The sequence below is a fragment of the Alexandromys fortis genome, unplaced genomic scaffold, assembly GCF_014885135.2.
Source record: "Alexandromys fortis isolate MF-2015 unplaced genomic scaffold, M_Fortis_MF-2015_v1.1 scaffold_150, whole genome shotgun sequence".
Lineage (NCBI taxonomy): Eukaryota > Metazoa > Chordata > Mammalia > Rodentia > Cricetidae > Alexandromys > Alexandromys fortis.
The window spans coordinates 1,084,464-1,104,476 of record NW_026068027.1 but is presented as its reverse complement, the minus strand read 5'-3'; the positions used below and the strand labels follow the sequence as shown (position 1 = coordinate 1,104,476).

The following is a 20,013-nucleotide window of genomic DNA, read 5'->3' as shown; positions in this document are numbered from 1 at the left end:
CCAGACCCCTCCAAAAACACTGCCTTTGATCATGTAGCAAGGGGCAATGCTCAGCCCAAAGATGCAGACAGGAACCACCCTAGGCTCCCTGCCTCCAGGAGCTCCCAGCCTGAGACAGCAGCGGGAGAGGAGGAAGCATCCAGACAGGCCACTGCTAAGGAGGAACTGGGTGTGTGCTGGCATGGAGGGAGAACACTTGGCATGCCCGTGGGCCCTAGGCAGCGGAAGATGCAACCACGAGCCACATGAAGTAAACCACCTACCTGACCCAAGAGAGGAAGAGAGCAGGCAGGGAGGAGACAGGTAAGAGTAGCCTGGGTGGGGGGGAGGGTGTTAGTCATCAGGCATGGGGGTGGGTGTGCCACCTGGAGTTCCCGGAAACTGCAAGTCTGTGAGCCATAGTCGGGATGACTAGAGGTAGGGCTGGGTTTTCATCAGCTCTTGGGACTCGCGTCTCGGACCCATTTGCTGAGGTGTCTGTGGTCAAGGCTTTTCTCCACTCCCCCTCTGTGGGTTTGGAAGAGTGCACCGAGCTGGCCTGGATGGACTGAGATCTCTGGGGTGGGTGTGTCAGGCCCGCCCAGGAGCAGGTCCTACCGGCACAGCTCAGCCCAGCCCAGGGTGTCAGAGTGTCAGCGGAAGCAGTCTTGGGGCAGCGGCAGAGGAAGAGCGGCAGAACACAGGTATGGGGGTGTGACAAGCGGGGTCTCACCAGAAGTGGGGGACATTGGTGAGGATGGAGAATACGGGTGGGCTGTAGGCTTTGAGGAACCCTTTTGGATAAGGCGAGAGGGCAAAAGGAGCTGCCCTCCCCCTGCCGGGGGACAGATCTTTCCACAGGGGGCCTGAAGAGGCAGCCAACATGCCTGGCACACCCGAAGGCCTGAAGCCCCACTGTGAACCACCTTAGGGTCCTCCCCTAAATCGTTAGGCTCCTGCTTTCATGCTGACCCTGAGTTCCCTGAGGAGAGCTCTCTGAGATCTGCTCCCCTCACACCCACTCATCTTGCAGGACCAGGTCCTAACCTGGAAGACACTGAGCTGAACTGATTAAAGTTAGCTAACGATCTGGCCGGGAAAGATGGCCCTCCCTGGTCACCAAGGTGTGTTTTATTTGGTTATTTGATGCTGGGATAGAATGACTATAAGCTAAGCACTTGATCTACCACTGAGTGCCCCCTACCCCCCCTCCCCCGCTTTTGAGATGTAGCCCAGGCTGGCCTCAAAATCTAAACATAGCCAAGGAGGTCTTTGAACTCCTGATTCCTCTCCCTCTGGAGTCTGGGATTCCAGGCACGGACCACCACAGCAGTTTTCTGCAAGTGCTGGGGTTGAACCCAGAGCACACTAGGTAAATACCCCACCAACTGAGGAGCTGCATCCCCGCTCTCCTGACTGACCCTTTTGGGGAATGAAGTCTCATGCTTTTTTCTGGTCTCTGTGTTTGTTTTTTTTCAAGACAGTGTTTCTCTGTTTAACAGTCCTAGCTGTCCTGCAACTAGCTCTTGTAGACTAGGCTCGCTTTGAACTCACAGAGATCCACCTGCCTCTGCCTCCCAAATGCTGGAATTAAAGGCATGTACCACCACCGCCCAGCCCGAAGTCTCATGCTTTCTAGGATGGTCTTCAACTCCTAACCTCAGATGATCCCTATCCTATCAGCTTCCCGGATAGTTTCAACTACACGAGTGTGCCACGACGCTCAGATCTACTTCATCTATTTTTTGTTGTGCCCGAGGTAGAGCCTGGGACCTTGTGAATGCCAGTAACCTTTCTGCCACCGAGCTACCCCCAGCCCTCCCAGCTCTGTTTTAATGGGTCATGAGGAAGCGCTGCCCCTACCTGACATGCTGAAATGGAAGGGTGCTGGGCCGTCTTGGTCTCTCTGTCCACACTGCTTTGACAGACTATGGCTCATGAGTAGCACAAAGGGGGAGGAAGTGCGCTCTTGTGCATGTGGAGAACCTGTGGAAGGCTGTCTGGGACCTTTGCCATCCTCATGCAGGCCACTGCCTGCCTACTGCCTACGGCTTTAAGGGGCTCAGTGACAAGAAAGGGACTCAAAGACTTCCAGAACTTTCGTTTATGATAAGCTGAAGTCACAGCCCTGGGGGAAATGGAGGCAAGGAATATGACAGTGGCCATCACCTCTCAAACAACCAGAGACACCAGAGGCCAGCTCAGTTAATAATAATAATAATAAAACCAAGGAGAACACAGCAGAAGAGGGGAGAGCTGATGAGGATATTGGCGTAGCTAGAAGGCAAAGTGCTTGTCTAGTGTGCACTAGGCCCTGGGTTCATCCCCAGCATCAGAAACAAAGGGCGTGGGCCTCTGAGGCCAGTGGTGTGATGGAGGTTCAGGGTAAGGTCACCCAGCCTAAAAGGCTCCGGGAGCTTACTCAGAAGAGGCAGGACCTGTCAGGCCTGAAGCGAGGGTAAGATGTACACAGGGCAGAGATCAGCACGGTGTGAGCCTACAGCAGTGACTTTGAGGGGGTTGGAACTTTCTTTCCTGTTTTTCCAGCTTTGGGAGGTAGGGTGGAGGGACAGGTAGGTAAGCTGTCATCTACACAACGGGGAAACCAATTACTGGACTCTGGGTCACCTGTGACTTCTGGCTTTCCCAGAAAAGCCTTGTGAAGGCTGATCATAGTCCCAGCACTCTGGAGCCTGAGGCTGAAGAATTGTCGTGTATTCCAAGTCAGCCAGAGATATGCTGTGAGATCCTATCTCAAGGAGAAAGGAAGAAAGGAGGGAGGAGAGGGAAAAGGGAAACCCCACTAAAGGGGGCTAGACAGGTATAGGAAGGGAAATTGAGGCCGGGCGCCTTTAATCCCAGCGCTCAGGAAGCAAAGGCAGGCGGATCTCTGTGAGTTCGAGGCCAGCCTGGTCTGCAAGAGCTAGTTCCAGGAGAGGTTCCAAAAGCTATAGAAAAACCAAAAAAGGAAGGGAAATTGCTGAGCCCACGAGGGAGACTGAATCTGAGGACCACGTTAGAAGGGCAGGGAGAGAAAGACTGGGGGAGAGAGGACAAGCAGGGCTGTCCTGAGCAGGGAGAAGACAGGGCCCCAGTGACGGGGCAGGATTCCTGGGCCTGCAGGAATGGCTACTGGGCCACAGGAGGCCTCTTCTCTCTTTCTGGTGACCCCAGACTCTATCTTCTTCTAGGCTGGGTGACCTCACTCTGAACTCTCCAAACCATTGCCCTGGCCCTCAGTCTCAGGAGAAGCTGACTGGCAGCTTTAAACTGTGCACAGGAAGGCCAGAACACACCTTTTGCTTTAGTTTTGTTTTGACAGCAAGTCTCACCGTGTAATTCTGCTGCCCTGAACTCACTACATAGAAAAGTACGCACACCCCGGCGGACAGGGTTTCTTTGCCTGACCTGAACCTGGTGATGTAGACCAGGCCTGGGACCTGTGGTGACCTTCCTGCTTTCTGCCGCCCAAGTGCTGGCATTACAGGTATAAGCCAGCACACCTGAGACCGGGGCAGAACTAACAAGTCTAAGACAGGGTTCCCGGCAAACCCAGGGGCCCTGTGGGGAGCTTAGTGACTGCACATGATGTCACCCCTGCACCCAGGCTGTCAGGGGTGAGGCGCAACAGCTTGGCAGTGCTTGAACAGAAGCAGAGGAAGTGTCAAAGGGGCAATTTAGACACTTAGGGAGAGGAGTGCTATTTCCTGTGTTTGGGCTGAGAAATGACCTGCGGTTACCCCAAAGGTAATTGTCGGCACAAAGACCTGAATTTTGGCCCCTTGGAGAAGGCAGAAAGATGTGAACTGGTAACAGGAGTCACCGAGCAAGCTGTCTGTGGCACATGGGAGAGAGGCAAGGTGGGGGAGCAGAGTGCCGGTGGTGGGCAGGCTCTCCCTGTCACTGCTGAGCTTGCCAGCTGCAGCGACCTTCCGCATCGCATTGTCGGCTACAGGCTGGGGAGGATGGCCCCCTCAGGCAGAGCAGGGGGGCCGCGTGGAGGGCTGATCATGAGCTAGCCTCCTGCCCACTTTACTCTTGGCTTTTACTTCCTGCCTGTGACAGAAAAAAGCCCTGCCCCTCGCCCTTATCTCAGCTAAGAGCAGCACCCAGCCCAGCTCAGAGGGCAATGGAACAGGTTCCAGAGGTCCTGAGGAGGTAAGGAACAAGGGCCCCAGAAAGACAGGGACGCCTCGAGCCACTGGCCTGCTCTGATTTGAGCAGCGTGAGGGTGGAAAGCATGGTGCCCCTGGTTCCTCTATGTTGACTGTGGTTTCTCTGGTGCTCCATGCCTGTGGGCTGAGATATTTTTTGCATACATCTGTATGAGCATGCGCTTATGAAGAAACCTGGCTCTCTGTGCTTGGTAAAGATTTTCCCTAAGGCAGGGGCTAGGACTCCTCTTTCTTCTCTGGCCCACGTGGCTCTGCAAGTGTGTAACAGCCTGTACACAGACACTGATTTGGATGCTAATGTATGCATGCCTCCGTGTGTCTGTGTATGAAAATGTGTGTCATGGTGTGCCTATGTGACATCAGTGAGTGTCCGTGTCACCAAGCTGTGTAGGCCTCCGTGGCCCCCTCCTAGCTGGAGAAATGAAACATCACTCTTCCTTCTTTTTGGAGGTAACTGCTGCTTAGATTTTTTTTTTTCCATCTCCGCCTCCCCCCAACCTGGCCTCTTCTTCAAGGCAGAATTGGGGAGAGGGTCTGTGCTACTTCTCCCCCACACCTACACCCCTCTTTCCACACTCCTCTTTGGCAGTTTTCCCCATCTTTGCCATCTGGCCTGGCACTGGGCCCGTACAGCTCCTGAGCCAGGAGCCTGGGCGGAGCTCAGGGAAGGAGGGGAACAGGGTAAGGGGCCAGGCAGGGGCCTTAGCAGCTTGGCCTTTCTGTCTGTTGGAAGGAAGCTTTTTCAGAGTCGCCACGATAAAGAAACCCAAGAACTTCTCTTTGGAATAGTGTAATGAGTCCATCGCCGTTTCCCTTTAAGTAGCAGTTCAAAGATTCTTTCACATTTTGATCTACTTAAGATTTATTTATTTATTTATTTATTCATTTGGTTTTTCGAGACAGGGTTTCTCTGCAGCTTTGGAGCCTGTTCTGGAACTAGCTCTGTAGACCAGGCTGGTCTCGAACTCACAGAGATCCACCTGCCTCTGCCTCCCGAGTGCTGGGATTAAAGGCGTGCGCCACCGTCGCCCGGCTACTTAAGCTTTATAACTTGTTTTAACAGACAGACTTGAAATTCCCAGAAAAGAATGTATTCCTGCACTCAATATCTAGAATGTTCTTCCTAATTGTAGGGGTTCTTGATTTTACAAGTAAAATGGTAAGATTTTTGGTTACAAAATGATAGTTCTTGCTGTTTTGCTTACAAACTGTTATTGAATTTTTGAAATGTTTTCATTTTTGTTAATTTTGTAGTGATTTATTTTATTTTGAGTGCATTGTTGTTTTGTCCACATGTATATCTGTATGAGGGTGTCAGATCCCCCAGAACTGGAGTTATAGACAATTTTAGCTGCCATGTGGGTGCTGAGAATTAAACCTTGATCCCCTGAAAGAGCAGCCAGTGCTCTTAACCAGGGACCAGAGGTGTTGGAGTCCCTGGAGCTGGAGTTCCAGGTTGTGAGTCACCCGACAATGAGAGCTTGCAAGTGAACCCTGGTCCCCCACAAGAGCAGTCCAAGCCTTCACCTGCCATCTCTCCAGGTCCCTTAACGAAACTGTAATGCAAGTGTTTTCCGTAAGGCCTGTGCAGAGACCTGGTGTCCTGTGAGTCAGTAAAGAGCGGAGAAGCAGAAGCGTGGTAAACAATTTGGTGGTTATAGAAGCACCGAGAATAGGCTAATTGTTGCATGGAAACCATTTTCCTTCCAGGTGGCCACAGAGATTCACTCAGGGAACCTAGGTGCAGCGCAGAAGTGTGTGTTTAAGAATGTGATCCTCACCCTAGGGCTTTGCCATCTAGTTGGGGAGGGGGGGCTAAATACACAAAACAGCAGGTAGGTTAAAAGCACTTCAAAGCAGCCAGCTAAAAGGCTTTTCTCTTTCGGAGACCAGGTGTCCCTTTTGGCTCAGGCTGGCCCTCGCTCCTGGGCTCCTCCTGTCTCAGCCTCCCGAGTAGCTGGGACTTCAGGAATGCGCCACTGCTCCTTGCTTAAGTGCTTCAGTACTCAGGGGAAGATTGTAAAGAGGCATTTCTGTGTGTGTGTGTGAAAGAGATGGGTGTGTGCAGCCAGTGTGCTGAGAGGATTCAAAAGGAAGTGGGTATTAAAACGAATACCAATCGGACAAATGAGGAAATGATATGTTACCCATGGGCATAGATTTCATACAGGCAATTATAAAAGACCAGGTAGTCTGTGCAGCACCCATCCACAAACCCTCTTCATTCTTGTTGGGAGCTGCAATGTACGGTTTTGGACTTTGGAGCTGGGCGGTCCAAGATTTGGGGCCTGCCTTTATTCCTCGGAGACCAGCTTTTGTTTTCTTTCCCATAACAATGAAGACAAACACCTACCTCAAAGAACCGTGGGGAGGACTAGAGACAACATGCTTGGCCTGGCTGCTGGAGTGGCTCACTTCTTCCCACTCCACCTGTACTGGTGTAGATGCTGAGCTGGCAAAGATGTCAGCCTCCTCCTGAAGCCCCTCCTGCTCAGAGCCTAAGGAGAGGGACTAAGACCTAGCTGTCACTGTGCGTGTAGGGACAGCTGAGGTGTCTGTGGACCCCGGGTAGCCCAAAGGAAGGGACTCGACCACAGCTGCCCTGCAGAGGAAGACAGAGCCACGAAAGAGGTCACACGGCCTCGTGTAAAATGACCAGGTTTATTGGGTAGCAAAGGGGAGGAAGAACATTCCAGGCTGAAGAAATGCCAGCTGCCAAGGCAGAGGCCTGCAAACACAATGTATGTGCAGAATTCGCTGGCTCGCCGTAAGCGGGGCAGAGGGACATGGTCCTTTGCTGTTCCGCATGCTTGCATCTGACTTGGTGCTAGTATCTGTATCTGTGGGGTACGAGTATCTCAGACCCCGTCAGCTGCCAACGTTTTTGGAGCATAAATCCTATACATATTGTCCTATATACCTCAAAGCCAAGGTCAGGTACTACATGCCTGTAACCCCAGCACTTGGGAGATGGAAACTGGAGGAGCAGGAGTTCAAAGCCACCCTCGGCTACTTAGTCTTAGAGCAGTCTAGGTCACCTGAGATCCTGTGTCCTCCCCTGCTTCCCCCAAACCACCTATCTCTAGGTTGCTTATAACCCATGTAATACAATATAAATAGATTTTTATTGTTGTTTTTGTTCCACTTTCTCTTTGAGTGTGTGCACTGAACCCTTCTGCGTTTGTGTTTTGAAAAAGGGAAAAGGGTTTCCCTATATAATCCCATATATTATATATTATATGAGCCTTATCTCATTTCCTTATCTCGGCCCAGTCTATTGTCCTGCCTCAGCCTCTGGAATTAGAGGCCTGTGCCCCACACCCTACTTTAAAGAAAAAAAATTTAAAGAATATTTATTTTTATTTTGTATGAATGGAGTTTTGGCTGCATGTATGTCTGTGTACCTACCACATGTGTACGGTGCCCATGGAAGCCAGAGAAGGCGTTTGATATCTTGAAACTGGGGTTACATTTGTGAGCTGCATGTGGGTGCTGGGAATTGAACCCAGGTCCTCTTGAAGAACACCAAATTCTTTTTTTAAAAAGATCTTTGTTGTTTTGTTTTAGACAGAGGGTCTCTCTACGTAGCTCTGGCTATCGTGAAACAAGCTGTGTAGGGACTGGCCTTGAACTCGCTACATAGAGGGTCTTCCTCTAGAGCCCAGGGTAACCTTGAATTTGGGATCTTCCTGTTCTTTGAGAGCTGTGAGTACCACCATCTCAGACCAGTGCTTCCACGCTGCACTTTTTGAGGGACTAGTGACAAGGGAAAAGTCGTATAAATATTCAAGACAGAAGCGCTTTTTTTTTTTTTCTGAGATGAGGTCCTGCTGTGTTTCCACGGCTGTTTTTAACCTCCTGTGTTCAAGTGGCAATCCTACCTCAGCATCCCTAGCAGCTAGATGTGATCTGTTCAGCTGGCTTGAGACAGTTTCACTTGGTAACCTAGGCTGAACTCTTGGCAGTCTTCCTAAACGCGAGTGTGAGGAGGATGACCTTGAACTCCCGTTCCTCCTGGCTCGGTCTTCCAAGCTCTTGATTGCAGGTGTGTACCATCACACGTGGGTGTACTTAGGGTTTATAAGGCCCTGGGTTCCACCCCTTACCATCACATGCTACAGTGTGGCTGGATGCATGGAAGGATGGATGGAAGAACGAGCAGATCTTGGAAACAGGATGCTATGTGAAATAAGCCAGACACTGGGCGAACACTGTATCGCTCCACTCCAGTGAGGCATCTAGAACAGACAATTCAGGGACATAAAGTAGGAAAGAGGGTACCAGAGACCGGGGAAGGGGTGAGGCAGGTGGTATTGCTTTATGAGTATAGCACTGTTGGACATAATAAAAAAAATTGGTTTCTGGAAATGATTTGTTGTAAGACATATATTAACAGCATGATGTTATACCCTCTTTAAAATGATGCTAAGGGATAGCGAACGGCTCAGCAAGTACTCAGGGGACTTGCTGCTCTTCCAGAGGTCCCAACTTTTGCTCCCAGCACAACTGCCTGTAACTTCAGCTCCAGGAGACCCTGGATTCTGGCCTCCTCCGTCACTACACTCATATGCACGCCCTCACCACCACACACAAATACACATAATTAAAATAGTAATAACAAGGACTTGGAGAGCCAAGTGGTGCACGCCTTTAATCCTAGTACTTGGGAGGCAGAGAGGCAGGAGGAACTCTGTGAGTTTGAGGCCAACTTGGTCTACATAGTGAGTTCCAGACCAGATGGGGTTAAAGAGAGATTCTGTCCCAGGACAGCCAGAGCTACACAGAGAAATCCTGTATAAAACCAAACCAAACCCCAGAGAGATGGCTCAGAGGTTGAAAGCACTTGTCGCTCTTGCAGAGGACTGTGGTTTAGTTACCCCAACCCACATGGCTGCTCACAGCCTCTGCCACTCCAGATCTAAAGAGCCTGATGAAGAAGTTCTAGCCTCCAAAGGCACCGGGCACACACGTGATTCACATCCATGCACTCAAGCAGAGTGTTCATAACCATAAAACTTTAAAAAAATAACTTTTTAAATTAAATAAAATGATGTTAGAGTCGGGTGCAGTGGGAGACACCTGCATTCCCAGCTGAGGCAGAACACTTCAACCCTGGAACTCAGGCCAGACAGCCTGGGCAGCATAGTCAGACTGTGGCTCCAGGAAGAGAAGTCAAATAAAATGTAAAAAGTGAAACTGGAGCTAAGGATGGTGGCGCACACCTGTAACCCTAGCACTTGGAAGGTTGGGGCAAGAGGCTCAAGAGTTCAAGGCCAGCCTCAACTTCACATCAAGTTTAATGCCAGCTTAGGCTACCTGAGACCCTGTCTCAAAAAAAAAAAAAAAAAAAAGTAAAGATCAAGTTATATATATTCTAACACACACACACACACACACACACACACACACACCTGAGTATGAGGCAGCGATGGGGAGGTGGCTCCTGTGGCCTCTTGCCTATGAGGGAGGTGGGGCCCTAAGGCCCTATCTTGTCCATTATCTACCTCTCGGCTCTCTGTGGTGCACCAATTGGTTCCCTGGTAGGGAGTGTACCATGGCTGTAAGGAGGGCTCACAGTTCTTGGGGCTGCAGTTCTGGACCTGTGGGTTGTGTCTCCTTTGGGGATAACATATCGTATCCTGCATATGAGATATTTACATTCATAGCAGTAGCAAAATTACAGTTACCAAGTAGCAAGGAGATAATGTTATGGTTGGGGGTCACCACAAATGAGGAACTGTATTAAAGGGTTACAACATTAGGAAGGTTGAGAACCTCTCACTGCCTTGGAGCCTTCCCCCACCTTTCTGACGGGAATGCTAAAGTGCTCTAAATGTGCCTCTGACCAGGGCTGCTGGCAACTGCCTTGCAGTACACCGGCACATTCTTATTCTCATTTTGTAGATGAAGAAATGCAGCGTTAGTTTAGTCAAACTGAATGCAGCTGGTCTCTCTGACAGAAGCCAGCCCACAAGGGACAGGTGAATACGATGGACAGGACTGGGATTGTGCTGGACTTGAGAGTCTGAACTTTATCCCTAGATAACAGGGCACCCACCCAGCCCCAGGCCCAGAGGAAGTGTGCAGCAGCCCTTCTCCCGCTGGTCAGACCTATTTGTGCTGTTTGTTGGTAGTCTTCCTCTAATGGACCGTGAAGTAGGTGGGTGGGACAAGGCCTTTGTTTTGTTGTTTGTTGCTGGAGCAGGCTGGAACCTTCTAAGGATTCCGTAAGCATTTAAGAGCAGGAGGGAAGGCAGAAATGGAAGCATTTTCATCTTACTTAATGTCCAAACAACGTCTTGAAGTAGAAGGCACTCAGACTCCTTCACAGTGCACCCAGATAAGGAAAGTGAAATTCAGAGGGAATGCCGTCTCTGGGGTCACAAAGCAAGGCAAGTGACAAAGCCAGCACTCCAAGCATAGCCTGTCTGGGATCGGTGACCGCAGGACCTGGGCAGGACACTGACGACAGAGGGGCGCTATAAAGTCATTCTGGCAGAAGGATGGAGTAGGTGGAGCGAAGAGCCCTGAGGCTGAGAAAGGACCCACGGAGGGCAGTCGTGTTAGCTAAGCATTTAGAGGACGGTTCTGTCTCTACTAACTTTATTTTTGCCTTGCCTTCCTATTCCAGGTCTCCGCTGCTGAAGTTGTGGTACCAAAGGCTTCCAGCCTTGGCCAATCATCTGCCCCTGAGGTCATAGACTCCACTCCCATGTCTTGCCTCTGCTGGCTTTGGGACAGACTCAGCATAGCCACCAGGCTACCACCCTGGAGGTGAAAGCCATGCTCGTACCTTAGCATTCCCCATGATGCCTCAGCCTAGTTTCTCTTCCCACTTGGACACGATGTTTGCCAATTCTTCAGCCAATGCCTCTTCTACCAACAGCCCTGTGCCCCAGTGCCGTGACTATCGGGGCACACATCGTCTGCATATGGTGGTCTACAGCCTGGTGTTGGCGACTGGTCTCCCTCTCAACGCTCTGGCTCTATGGGTCTTCCTGCGTGTGCTGCGCATAAACTCGGTGGTGAGCGTGTACATGTGTAACCTGGCAGCCAGCGACCTGCTCTTCACCCTGTCACTGCCCCTGCGCCTCTCCTACTATGCACGGCACCACTGGCCCTTCCCGGACTTCCTGTGCCAGACGTCGGGCGCCATCTTCCAGATGAACATGTACGGCAGCTGTATCTTTCTGATGCTCATCAACGTGGACCGCTACGCGGCCATCGTGCACCCGCTGCGACTGCGCCACCTGCGGCGGCCCCACGTGGCGCGGCGGGTCTGCCTAGGCGTCTGGGCGCTCATCCTGCTGTGCGCCGTGCCCGCCGCCCGCGTGCACAGCCCGTCCTCCTGCAGGTACGAGAACAGCACCGTGAGCCTGTGCTTCGAGAGTTTCAGCGATCAGCTGTGGAAGGGCGGGCTGCTGCCGCTGCTGCTGCTGGCTGAGACCCTGGGTTTTCTGCTGCCCTTGGCGGCTGTCGTCTATTCGTCGGGCCGGGTCTTCTGGACGCTGGCGAGGCCCGACGCCACTCAAAGCCACCGGCGCCAGAAGACCGTGCGCCTCCTGCTGATCAACCTCATCATCTTCCTGCTGTGCTTCGTGCCCTACAACTCCACGCTGGCTGTGTACGGGCTGCTGCGGGCCAACCTGGTGGAATCCAGCCTTGAGGCCCGCGATCAGGTGCGCGGTGTGCTGATGGTGATGGTGCTGCTGGCCGGCGCCAACTGCGTGCTGGATCCGCTGGTGTACTACTTCAGTGCCGAGGGTTTCCGAAACACCCTTCGCAACCTGGGCACCGCGCTCCAGACGAGGCCTCTGGCTACCAATGGGGCTCGAGGCGTGCTCACCGAACCACCCTCAGAAACCACCCAAAACACCGGGCAGGACGCCACCAGTCAGGGGTTACTCCAGCCTGGCAATCTGGAAACACACATCACCCAGAGCCCCCAGGATTCAGCCCTCTGAAAGGACACAGCGTCACAGTGTACTCTCGGGCCTCCCTTAGGGTGTACTTTTCAGCGAGGTGGGCTGGGGACTTGGACTTTGAAGCAACTGCAGTCCTAGTGTGCCGAAGGAGATAAGTGTGTGAGCAAGGGCAGGAAAGCCAGAGTGTTGCTGGTGACAGCGGTTAGCTCTGGTTTTTCTTCAGAGGAAGTCTGCTCCAGGAAGTAGGAAGCCACGTGGTGAGTATGCTCATGGCTAAGAGCTGATACATGGAAGAGAAGCTGGAACTCCTGGATTTAGGTCATCAGTCTGAGAACTGAAGATTCCCTGACCTTGGTGAATCAGCTACACAGAAATTCATCCGTCATCTTCAAATACAAAACTCAGGGTTGGTGGTAGAACCTAGAACCCACTGCCTGCACATGCTGGGCCACCTCATCCCCACTGAACCCCATCCCAGCCCACCTGCTGCCTTCTGTGCTGATGTGAGGGCCATGGGCGCCACGCCGCCTGCCCTCAGGTTCACTTGGCTTCCCTGCGCAGGTGGGAGGCAGAATACACAGGTTTATCTGATATGCACTGACCTCTTTTGTGACCTGTAACAGTTTAGACTTGACACCCAGTATGAGGTGGTGGGGGCAGAGCAGAGCTACGGGTTGATTCCCTCCCAAATCCTGGTTCTTTGTCCCTTTCTCGGCACGTTTTCTCCTTCTGCCACTCTCTGGGCCTTTTCCATTCTGTGTCTTTAGTTTTCATCCTCTTCCCCCCCCCCCCCCCTAGACTGTGCTGCTGACCTTGAACTTGGTACTTAGTAGAGGCTGGCCTTGAATTCTTTTTTTTTCTTTTGAGACAGGGGTTCTCTCTGTTGGCCTGGAATTTTTATTTGAGGAAGGCTCTCTCTACACAACCGCCACTCTGCTTCACCCCCTCCTCACTCATTCTCTCCATACCTGTCCCTCTCTTCCTTTCTCCTCTCCCTCTCTTCTCCCCTCCCCCTGCTCTGCTCTCCTCCCCTCTCCTCGCACCTCTCCTTCTCTCCTCTCATTCCTCTCTCCCTCCCTAAGTCTTAACATTTTTTAAATCAAGCATCAGTCCTCAAACTGTTGGGTCTCCAATCCCTTTATGCAAAAATTGAGAGACCTGAGAGCTTTTTTTTTTTTCTTTTTTCTTATGTTTTTGAAACATGTTAAATGTGTTAAACAATACAGAGGGACATACTCCATTTAGCCAAGAGCAGTGATGTCATCACATTTCATAAACCTTCTGGAAGCTTCTGTATATACTGGGGCGAGAACCAGCATTAGTTCTGGGACGTGTTAGTGTTACAAACATAGTTTTGACCTCAAGGACTTCTTCAGAAAGCCCAGAAAGCTCTGGGTCACACTTTGACATCACTAGCTCTGAAGTATTAGAGTTCACATCTAACTTCCTCTAGGATGTTGTTTTTTGACTCTGGGATGAGGGCATTGATTAGCTAATTGCTAATTGTGGTTCTTAAGAAGGTGGGGAGTGGGGGTTGGAGGCCGGGTGTACAGCCAGACACACAAATGCAGGGCCAGGGTGGAGCATTTCTGAGGAAGGAAAAGACATAGTGTTCAGCAGGAGAGAAGACTGTACAGGGAAGTAAGGGGGACAGGAACACAGGAAGAGCTCTCAGCAAGCAGAGCCTGCCTTTACAGCAAGCAGGCGGCCAGCAAAATGGTTTTCTTCCCTCTTTATCCAAGTAGCAGTTGGGTTGCTGGGAAGGTTGCAGAGTTGGTCCTGCGACAGTTTTAGATCCTGACATTGAGAACTGTGATCACGTATGTGTCCTTTACGCACTGTGGCCCTGTGTCTCCCACTACAGAGAGATTTCCCAAGTGCTTCTGTTTCAGTTACGATTTGGGCCTTTTGTGTCTTTACAAGGGTTTCGGTTGGTGATTCACAAGAGTAAGATGACCTCTGGTGGCCAAACCAGGGAACTAACCTCGCTTCCTCAATGATAGGCTAGTATCAGTCCAGGTGGATGGGAGTCCCCCACCAGGCCCTTACCACCAGCTGCTCTACAGAGGCCTGCTGTTAACATCTGTCCCTTGCTCCTCTGGATTCAAGGTCTGTGCTCTTCCTGAGAGGATAATATAAGCAACATCAGCCCTGCTCGGCTGAATCTCGGAAACTGCTACCCAAACAGAGTTAAACAGAATCGTCAAAAGTCTTGGGGGTAAGGGTGTGGAGTCTGTGGATGTAGCTCAATTGGTAGAGTGCTTGCCTCTTGCCTTGCATGCATGAAGTTCCAGGTTTGAAACCCAGCACCACATAAACCTGGCCTGGTGTTGTATGCTTGTAATTCCAGTACCCAAGGAGTGGGGTCCTGGTGGCACAACCCTTTAATCCCAGCACTGGGGCAGCAGAGATGGGCACCTCTCTGTGAGTTTCAGGCCAGCCTCATCTACATAAAGAGAGTTCCAGACAGTCAGGGCTACATAAAGACCCTGTCTGAAAGAGAGGAAGAAAAAAAAGAAAGAAAGAAGTGGAGACAGGAAGCTCAGGAGTTCTAGGTTGTTCTCAGCTCTGGGATACATAAGACTGTCTCAAAACAAAACAAAACAAACAAAAAAAAACCACAAAGTTCCCAGCTGCGCTGTGGGGGCCTATGCCTCTAAGTCTTAGTCTGGTGTGCATGCCTATAACCCCAGCTTTGTGGATACTGAGGCTGGAGAAGCATGCATTTGAGGCCAGCACCTGCAAGTCACTAGGTGTGATCTCTAGCACTATAAAGCTAAATCAAGAACAAATACATTGACAATATGAGTACTTTCATATTCCGGTTCTGAGCCGACTCTAGAGTAATTAAAACAGCGCGCATCACCCCATGGACCATGTAACTTATTCCAGTGTTTGTATGCGTTCCCTCTCTTCCTCCATCTCCCTGGCCGGGGAGCAAGGATTTGGTTGGTTGGTTCATTGATGTATTCATTGGCATCTAGAACAGTGCCTGGTACAGAGGAAGCACTCAATAAAGACTCGCTGAATGACCAGTCAGACCTCGTGACGTTCTTGGCCATCTACAGGTGAGCAGTAACGCTAATGGAAGACGGGAGGTAAAGGAAAGCAAGGAAGGTACTGGCGGTTAACTGGGGCGGGAGCCTGAAAAGTGCCCAGGGAGGTTTGCTCACAGACATACTTTTTGTTTGTTTGTTTGTTTTGTTTTTTGAGACCGGGCTTCTCTCTGTAGCTTTGGAGCTTGTCCTGGTACTCGCTCTGTAGCCCAAGCTGGCCCCTAACTCACAGAGATCTGTTTGCCTCTGCCTTCTGAGTGCTGGGATTAAAGGTGTGCTCCACCACTGTCCGCCTGGCGAGAACTGTAGGGAAATCAGGCTGGGAGACTCTAAAAAAGAGAGCGAGCTGTAGGAAGAGCTGCAGTACGGGGAAGTGTGGTCAGGTCCCTGGAAGAAGTGAACAGAAGCAGGTTGTCTCTAGGCTGGAACCCATGGTGTCAGATCCAGAACTGTTCCTACACATTTCACCACCGTGAGAACAGAGGCAAGACTAGATAAAAGAGGTACTGGAGCCGGCGGTGGTGGCACACACCTTTAATCTCAGCACTCAGGATGCAGAGGCAGGGGGATCTCTGCCAGTTTGAGGCCAACCTGGTCTACAGAGAGTTCCAGGACAAGACAGGGTAACACACAGAAACCCTGTCTTGAGAAACAAAACAAAATAAAAAGGTATTGTAGGCAGAGGGAATGAACAACACTGGATAAGTAACAGGCTGTGGAGACTGAAGAAAGCCCAGGTCGCTGCCATTAGTGTCCCCACCCCCCATCCCAGTCCAATCAGCACGCCCATGCTCTCTGGGCCTGCCCCATTTAACATCAAGGGGCATTCCAAGGAGAAAGAAGAGAAACTTCCCAGAAAATAAGAACAATCGTCAGATATGTTGGTACAGGATTGTAATCTTAGCTACTCAGGAGGTTGAGGCAGGGGGATCTTTTGTTCAAGGCCAGCCTGGGCAAGTGAGTGAGACCCTGTCTCAAAATAAACAGGGGGCTAAAGATATTTTTTTCCAAGCATGTGTAAAGACTTGAGTTCAACCTCCAGTATGGAAAAAAGAATGAATTAAAGGTAGAAACAAAGTATCTCTGCTCCCTCCCCCACAAAATAAACTGTTATTCCCATGACAGAAGTGTCAAGTGTTGACAGACACCCGAGGCTCCAAACTACTTTGGGGCCTGTGGTAGGAGAATTTAGAATTCAAGGCCAGCCTGGACAAAAAAGAAAAGATCCAAATCGGGCATTGGGGTGCAGGCCTTTAATCCCAGCATTCAAGAGGCAGAAGCAGGCAATCTCTGAGTTTGAGGCCAGTCTGGTCTACAGAGTGAGTACCAGGACAGCTAGGCTACACAGAAAAACCCTGTCTTGAAAAACAAACAAGAAAAAAGGAAGGAAGGAAGGAAGGAAGGAAGGAAGGAAGGAAGGGAGGGAGGGAGGGAGGGAGGGAGGGAAGGGAAGGAGGGAGGGAGGGAGGAAGGAAGGAAGGAAGGAAAGACCCTGTCTCTCAATGAATATATAAGCAAATAAATATTTTGTACACCAGGATTTCAATATAATTTTATATTTAATGCCTCTAATTTTTCTTTTCTTTTCTTTCTCTCTCTTTCTTTCTTTCTTTCTTTCTTTCTTTCTTTCTTTCTTTCTTTCTTTCTTCTTTTTGAGACAAGATCCCAGATCTCTCTGCTATCCTGGTACTCACTATGTGACCAGGCTGGTCTCTAGCTCACAGAGATCTGCCTGCCTCTGTTTCTGGAGTGCTGGGATTAAAGCTAAGCACCACTGCATACCTGGCTTGCTTTTTTGAGACAGGCTCTCGCCTGTCCCAGACTGTCTTTGAGCTCTCAATATTCCTGTCTCAGTTTCTGAAGTGTTAAGATCACGTATGCGCTCCACTGTGCTTTTATTTTGTCAAGAAAGGGTTTCTCTTTACCGTTGTCCCGGAACTCACTCTGTAGACCAGGATGACCTTGAACTCACAAAGCTCCACTCGCCACCTCACCACCACTGCCCCGCCCTGTGTTTCTAGGGTGTCTCATCTTATTTAGTTAGTATAATGGCCTCTGAGATATGAATATGATTGGCCCGTTTCACAGAGGAAATGTGTGAAACCTGAGGTCTGAAGGTCACACAACCAGGAAGTGGCTCAGTTTCCCAAACTCTCACTCTACTTTCAGACTTAGGAAAACTGTCACCCCCTCCCTTAATCATGCAACCAATGACATTCCCAGCTGCTTTCCCTCCAGCCACCTAATTCCTTCCTGGCCCATAATACTTCTTATCTCTGTTATATCTCGTCGTGTAACAAGTTTTCTCTGAGACTGAAACATTCCACCTTGCGGGGGGAAACTTCTTAAGCAGGAAAGTCAACAGTTTCAGGAAGTCCCTAAAACTGATAAGATTCACGAGGCCCCTCACAGTAAGAAATAAAGCTGAGAGGGACTAAGGGGAGCCAAGTTCTAAAGACCCTCAGACCAGGCTAGCTGCCTGAAAGAAACAGAAGTCAGCTGAAGAGGCTTAGACCAACTGAGTCATCACTTGAAGGGATGCTCTCCAAGCTGCTGAGCCGCCTGCAGGCTGTGCAGTGAGCTCCAGGTCCCCAGCTTTGGGAGCTGTCACCCAGGCTGGGGTGGGCTTTGGTGATGTAGCTGTCTTTGAGTCACATCTGCTCCTCTAAGTAACCTCTCACCCATATTCCTATAAGTAACCCCAATAAAACTCAGAGGTTCACCGAGTTGGACTTTGGTGGCATCCACACTTTGTTCTGTCCTGGGCTCCTTATATGGGGTGAGTAGACGTGTGTTGTATCTCCCTGGGAAGTTTTGTCGTGCTTCCGTCCTCGGTCTCCTTACCTCCTCTTTCCCCCCTCCTCTCACGAACCACCTAGCTGTCCCACCTGCAATGATTATCTCTGCATTGCTCTTCCCAGATCCTTCTCCCCACCCTGGACCATTTCCCAGCTCCCCTGAAGCCTCCCTTTATGCTTGCCTTGGACCCGTGCACCACACACTGTGTGGCTGAGTGAGGGCTGAGACCTGGACCCAACACATCCCTGCCGCAGTAGCTGGTCTTTGTCAGTGGCACACAGAGTGGCCTAGACTTCCTGCAGTTGGCCGTGATGCTCTCCCCAAGGCTGAGATATGCACATTTCTGTGACAGTCAGTACTCTTACATTCCCCCAACTCAGCAGGAGGGGATAATTCCTCGGGTCTTAAGTTCCTCCAGGTCCATCCTCTAACGGATGGGATGGCCGGGAGAGTTGGGATGCAGGTAGCAGTCTTGAGAAACAGTTCAGGAGACTCAGGACGGAGGTGAGCATCCCAAAGGATGGCGGAGCTGCTTCCCTTTTGGCCCCGCACTGTCTCCCAGAAAAAGCCTGCAAGGGTTGCGAACTGGAGTTCCATGAGGACTGGGAGAGGAGAGAGAGGTAAACCTCACGTGGGCTTTCCTTCTCTTTCAGCAGGCCCTGGAGACAGACCAGAAGCTAAGATAGTTGTCCCACGCTGCTTTCCAGAACTCTTCAAGAACTGGAAAGAAAAGTTTCTCCTGCTGGGTTTCGAGAAAACCAAAGGCTTCCAGGACTTTGGAATCAAACAGATCTGGCTAGCAGTGTCAGCTGTCACTTCTTAGCAATGCGACATTGACCAGTTAACCTCTGTGAGCCTCTGTTTCCGGCCCTGTGAAATGGGGCTCATAGGACCTACTTATTGGGTGTTTGAGGACCAATGCAATTTGAGAGGCACTTTAGAATCCCATAAACGGGAGCTCCTTCAAGCATCAGGCTCTTCGGTAGGGTTTTGGGCTTGCTGGCAGGACGCTTCTGAAAGCCAGCAAGGAGACCAGGTGCGTCGTCCAGATGAGCCCTGCTACTGAACAGAACTAGAGGCAGGGGAACGAGCATAGGCAGGCTGGGCACGTTTCCATGGTGCTGGGTCAAGCAGGCAGCCTTGGGGCAGCGACTGGCCCATTGCCCTCTGGGGGCACTCTCTCCCCATGAGGCTGATGTCCAATCCTATGGACTAATATGGAGGTGGAGAAGTGCATGAAAGGCAGAGGAGGGAGAGGAGAAGGAAGAGTCAACGGTGGAGAAAGGGCCGGGGAGAAGGCTGGAGGGGAAGTAAGGGCCAGGCAGGCACAGGGTGGGGCTGGGAGAGGGGCCCGTGGCCCTGAGGGCAGCGCCAGCCCTGGAGGGAAAGCTCCGACCCAGGGAGGGAGGAGGGACAGGGAGGGAGACCAGCAGCGCTGACACAGCCTCGATGTGTGGAACGGGCTGGGGTTTGGCCCACAGGTCAGGCGTCTGGCAGTATTATGGGATGGAGAGGCCTTAGGAGACAGGGAGAGTATTATGGGCTGGAACAGCCTTAGGAGACTGGGGAATATTATGGGCTGGTGAGGCCCGGCTCCAACTGGAGGCGGGAGGAAGGGGTGCGGGGCGGGAAGGGGGGGTGGTGGTGGAAGGGAGTATTATGGGCTGGAGGCCTCCTGCGACCAGAGGCAAGAGTATTATGGGCTGGCAAGGCCTTCGGTGGCCAGAGGGGGGAGCAGCGGGGGATGGCACCGGCTGCATGTGACTGAGGGGGGGCCAAGTTGGGGGGTGATGAGTGGGGGTGGGGGAGCTTATTATGGGATAGCTCTTTGTACCTACTGCGGGGACTGCTTCTCCAGAAGATATTATGGGATGTCGTGTGTGGGAGGGGGTGGGGGGCTGGGGAATTATTATGGGATGGTGGTGCAGAATTGGGTGGGCCTGAGGTGCTCTTCTCCCCCCCCCCCCCCCCCGCCAGTTCACCCCTTACTCTCTCACCGGTGGTTCTAAGGTCAGCCTCCCTCCAAGAGCCCAATGGGAACACCTGAAATTCATCTCTCTACACACTTCACCCACACAC

At 51.3% G+C, this 20,013-nt stretch overlaps 1 protein-coding gene across 3 annotated transcripts; it reads left to right on the top strand.

Annotated features, from left to right (window-relative positions):
- Positions 1-401: 401 nt before the first annotated feature.
- On the top strand, positions 402-15,118 carry Lpar5 (lysophosphatidic acid receptor 5). Of its 3 annotated transcripts, none has more exons than XM_050164161.1 (2): positions 402-683; positions 11,041-15,118. In XM_050164161.1, the coding sequence occupies exon 2, from the start codon at positions 11,087-11,089 to the stop codon at positions 12,116-12,118; it is 1,032 nt and encodes a 343-aa protein (XP_050020118.1). In that variant the 5' UTR covers positions 402-683; positions 11,041-11,086; the 3' UTR covers positions 12,119-15,118. The 3 variants fall into 3 exon arrangements, with proteins under 3 accessions (XP_050020118.1, XP_050020116.1, XP_050020117.1); XM_050164159.1 differs by having other exon boundaries at positions 10,786-15,118; XM_050164160.1 differs by lacking the exon at positions 402-683 and adding an exon at positions 4,041-4,137 and having other exon boundaries at positions 10,786-15,118.
- The last annotated feature ends 4,895 nt before the right edge of the window (positions 15,119-20,013 follow it).

What these genes read in the sequence shown, in the direction of transcription:
- Lpar5 (XM_050164159.1), top strand. Translation starts at nt 10,961, where the DNA reads ATGATGCCTCAGCCTAGTTTCTCTTCCCACTTGGACACGATGTTTGCC.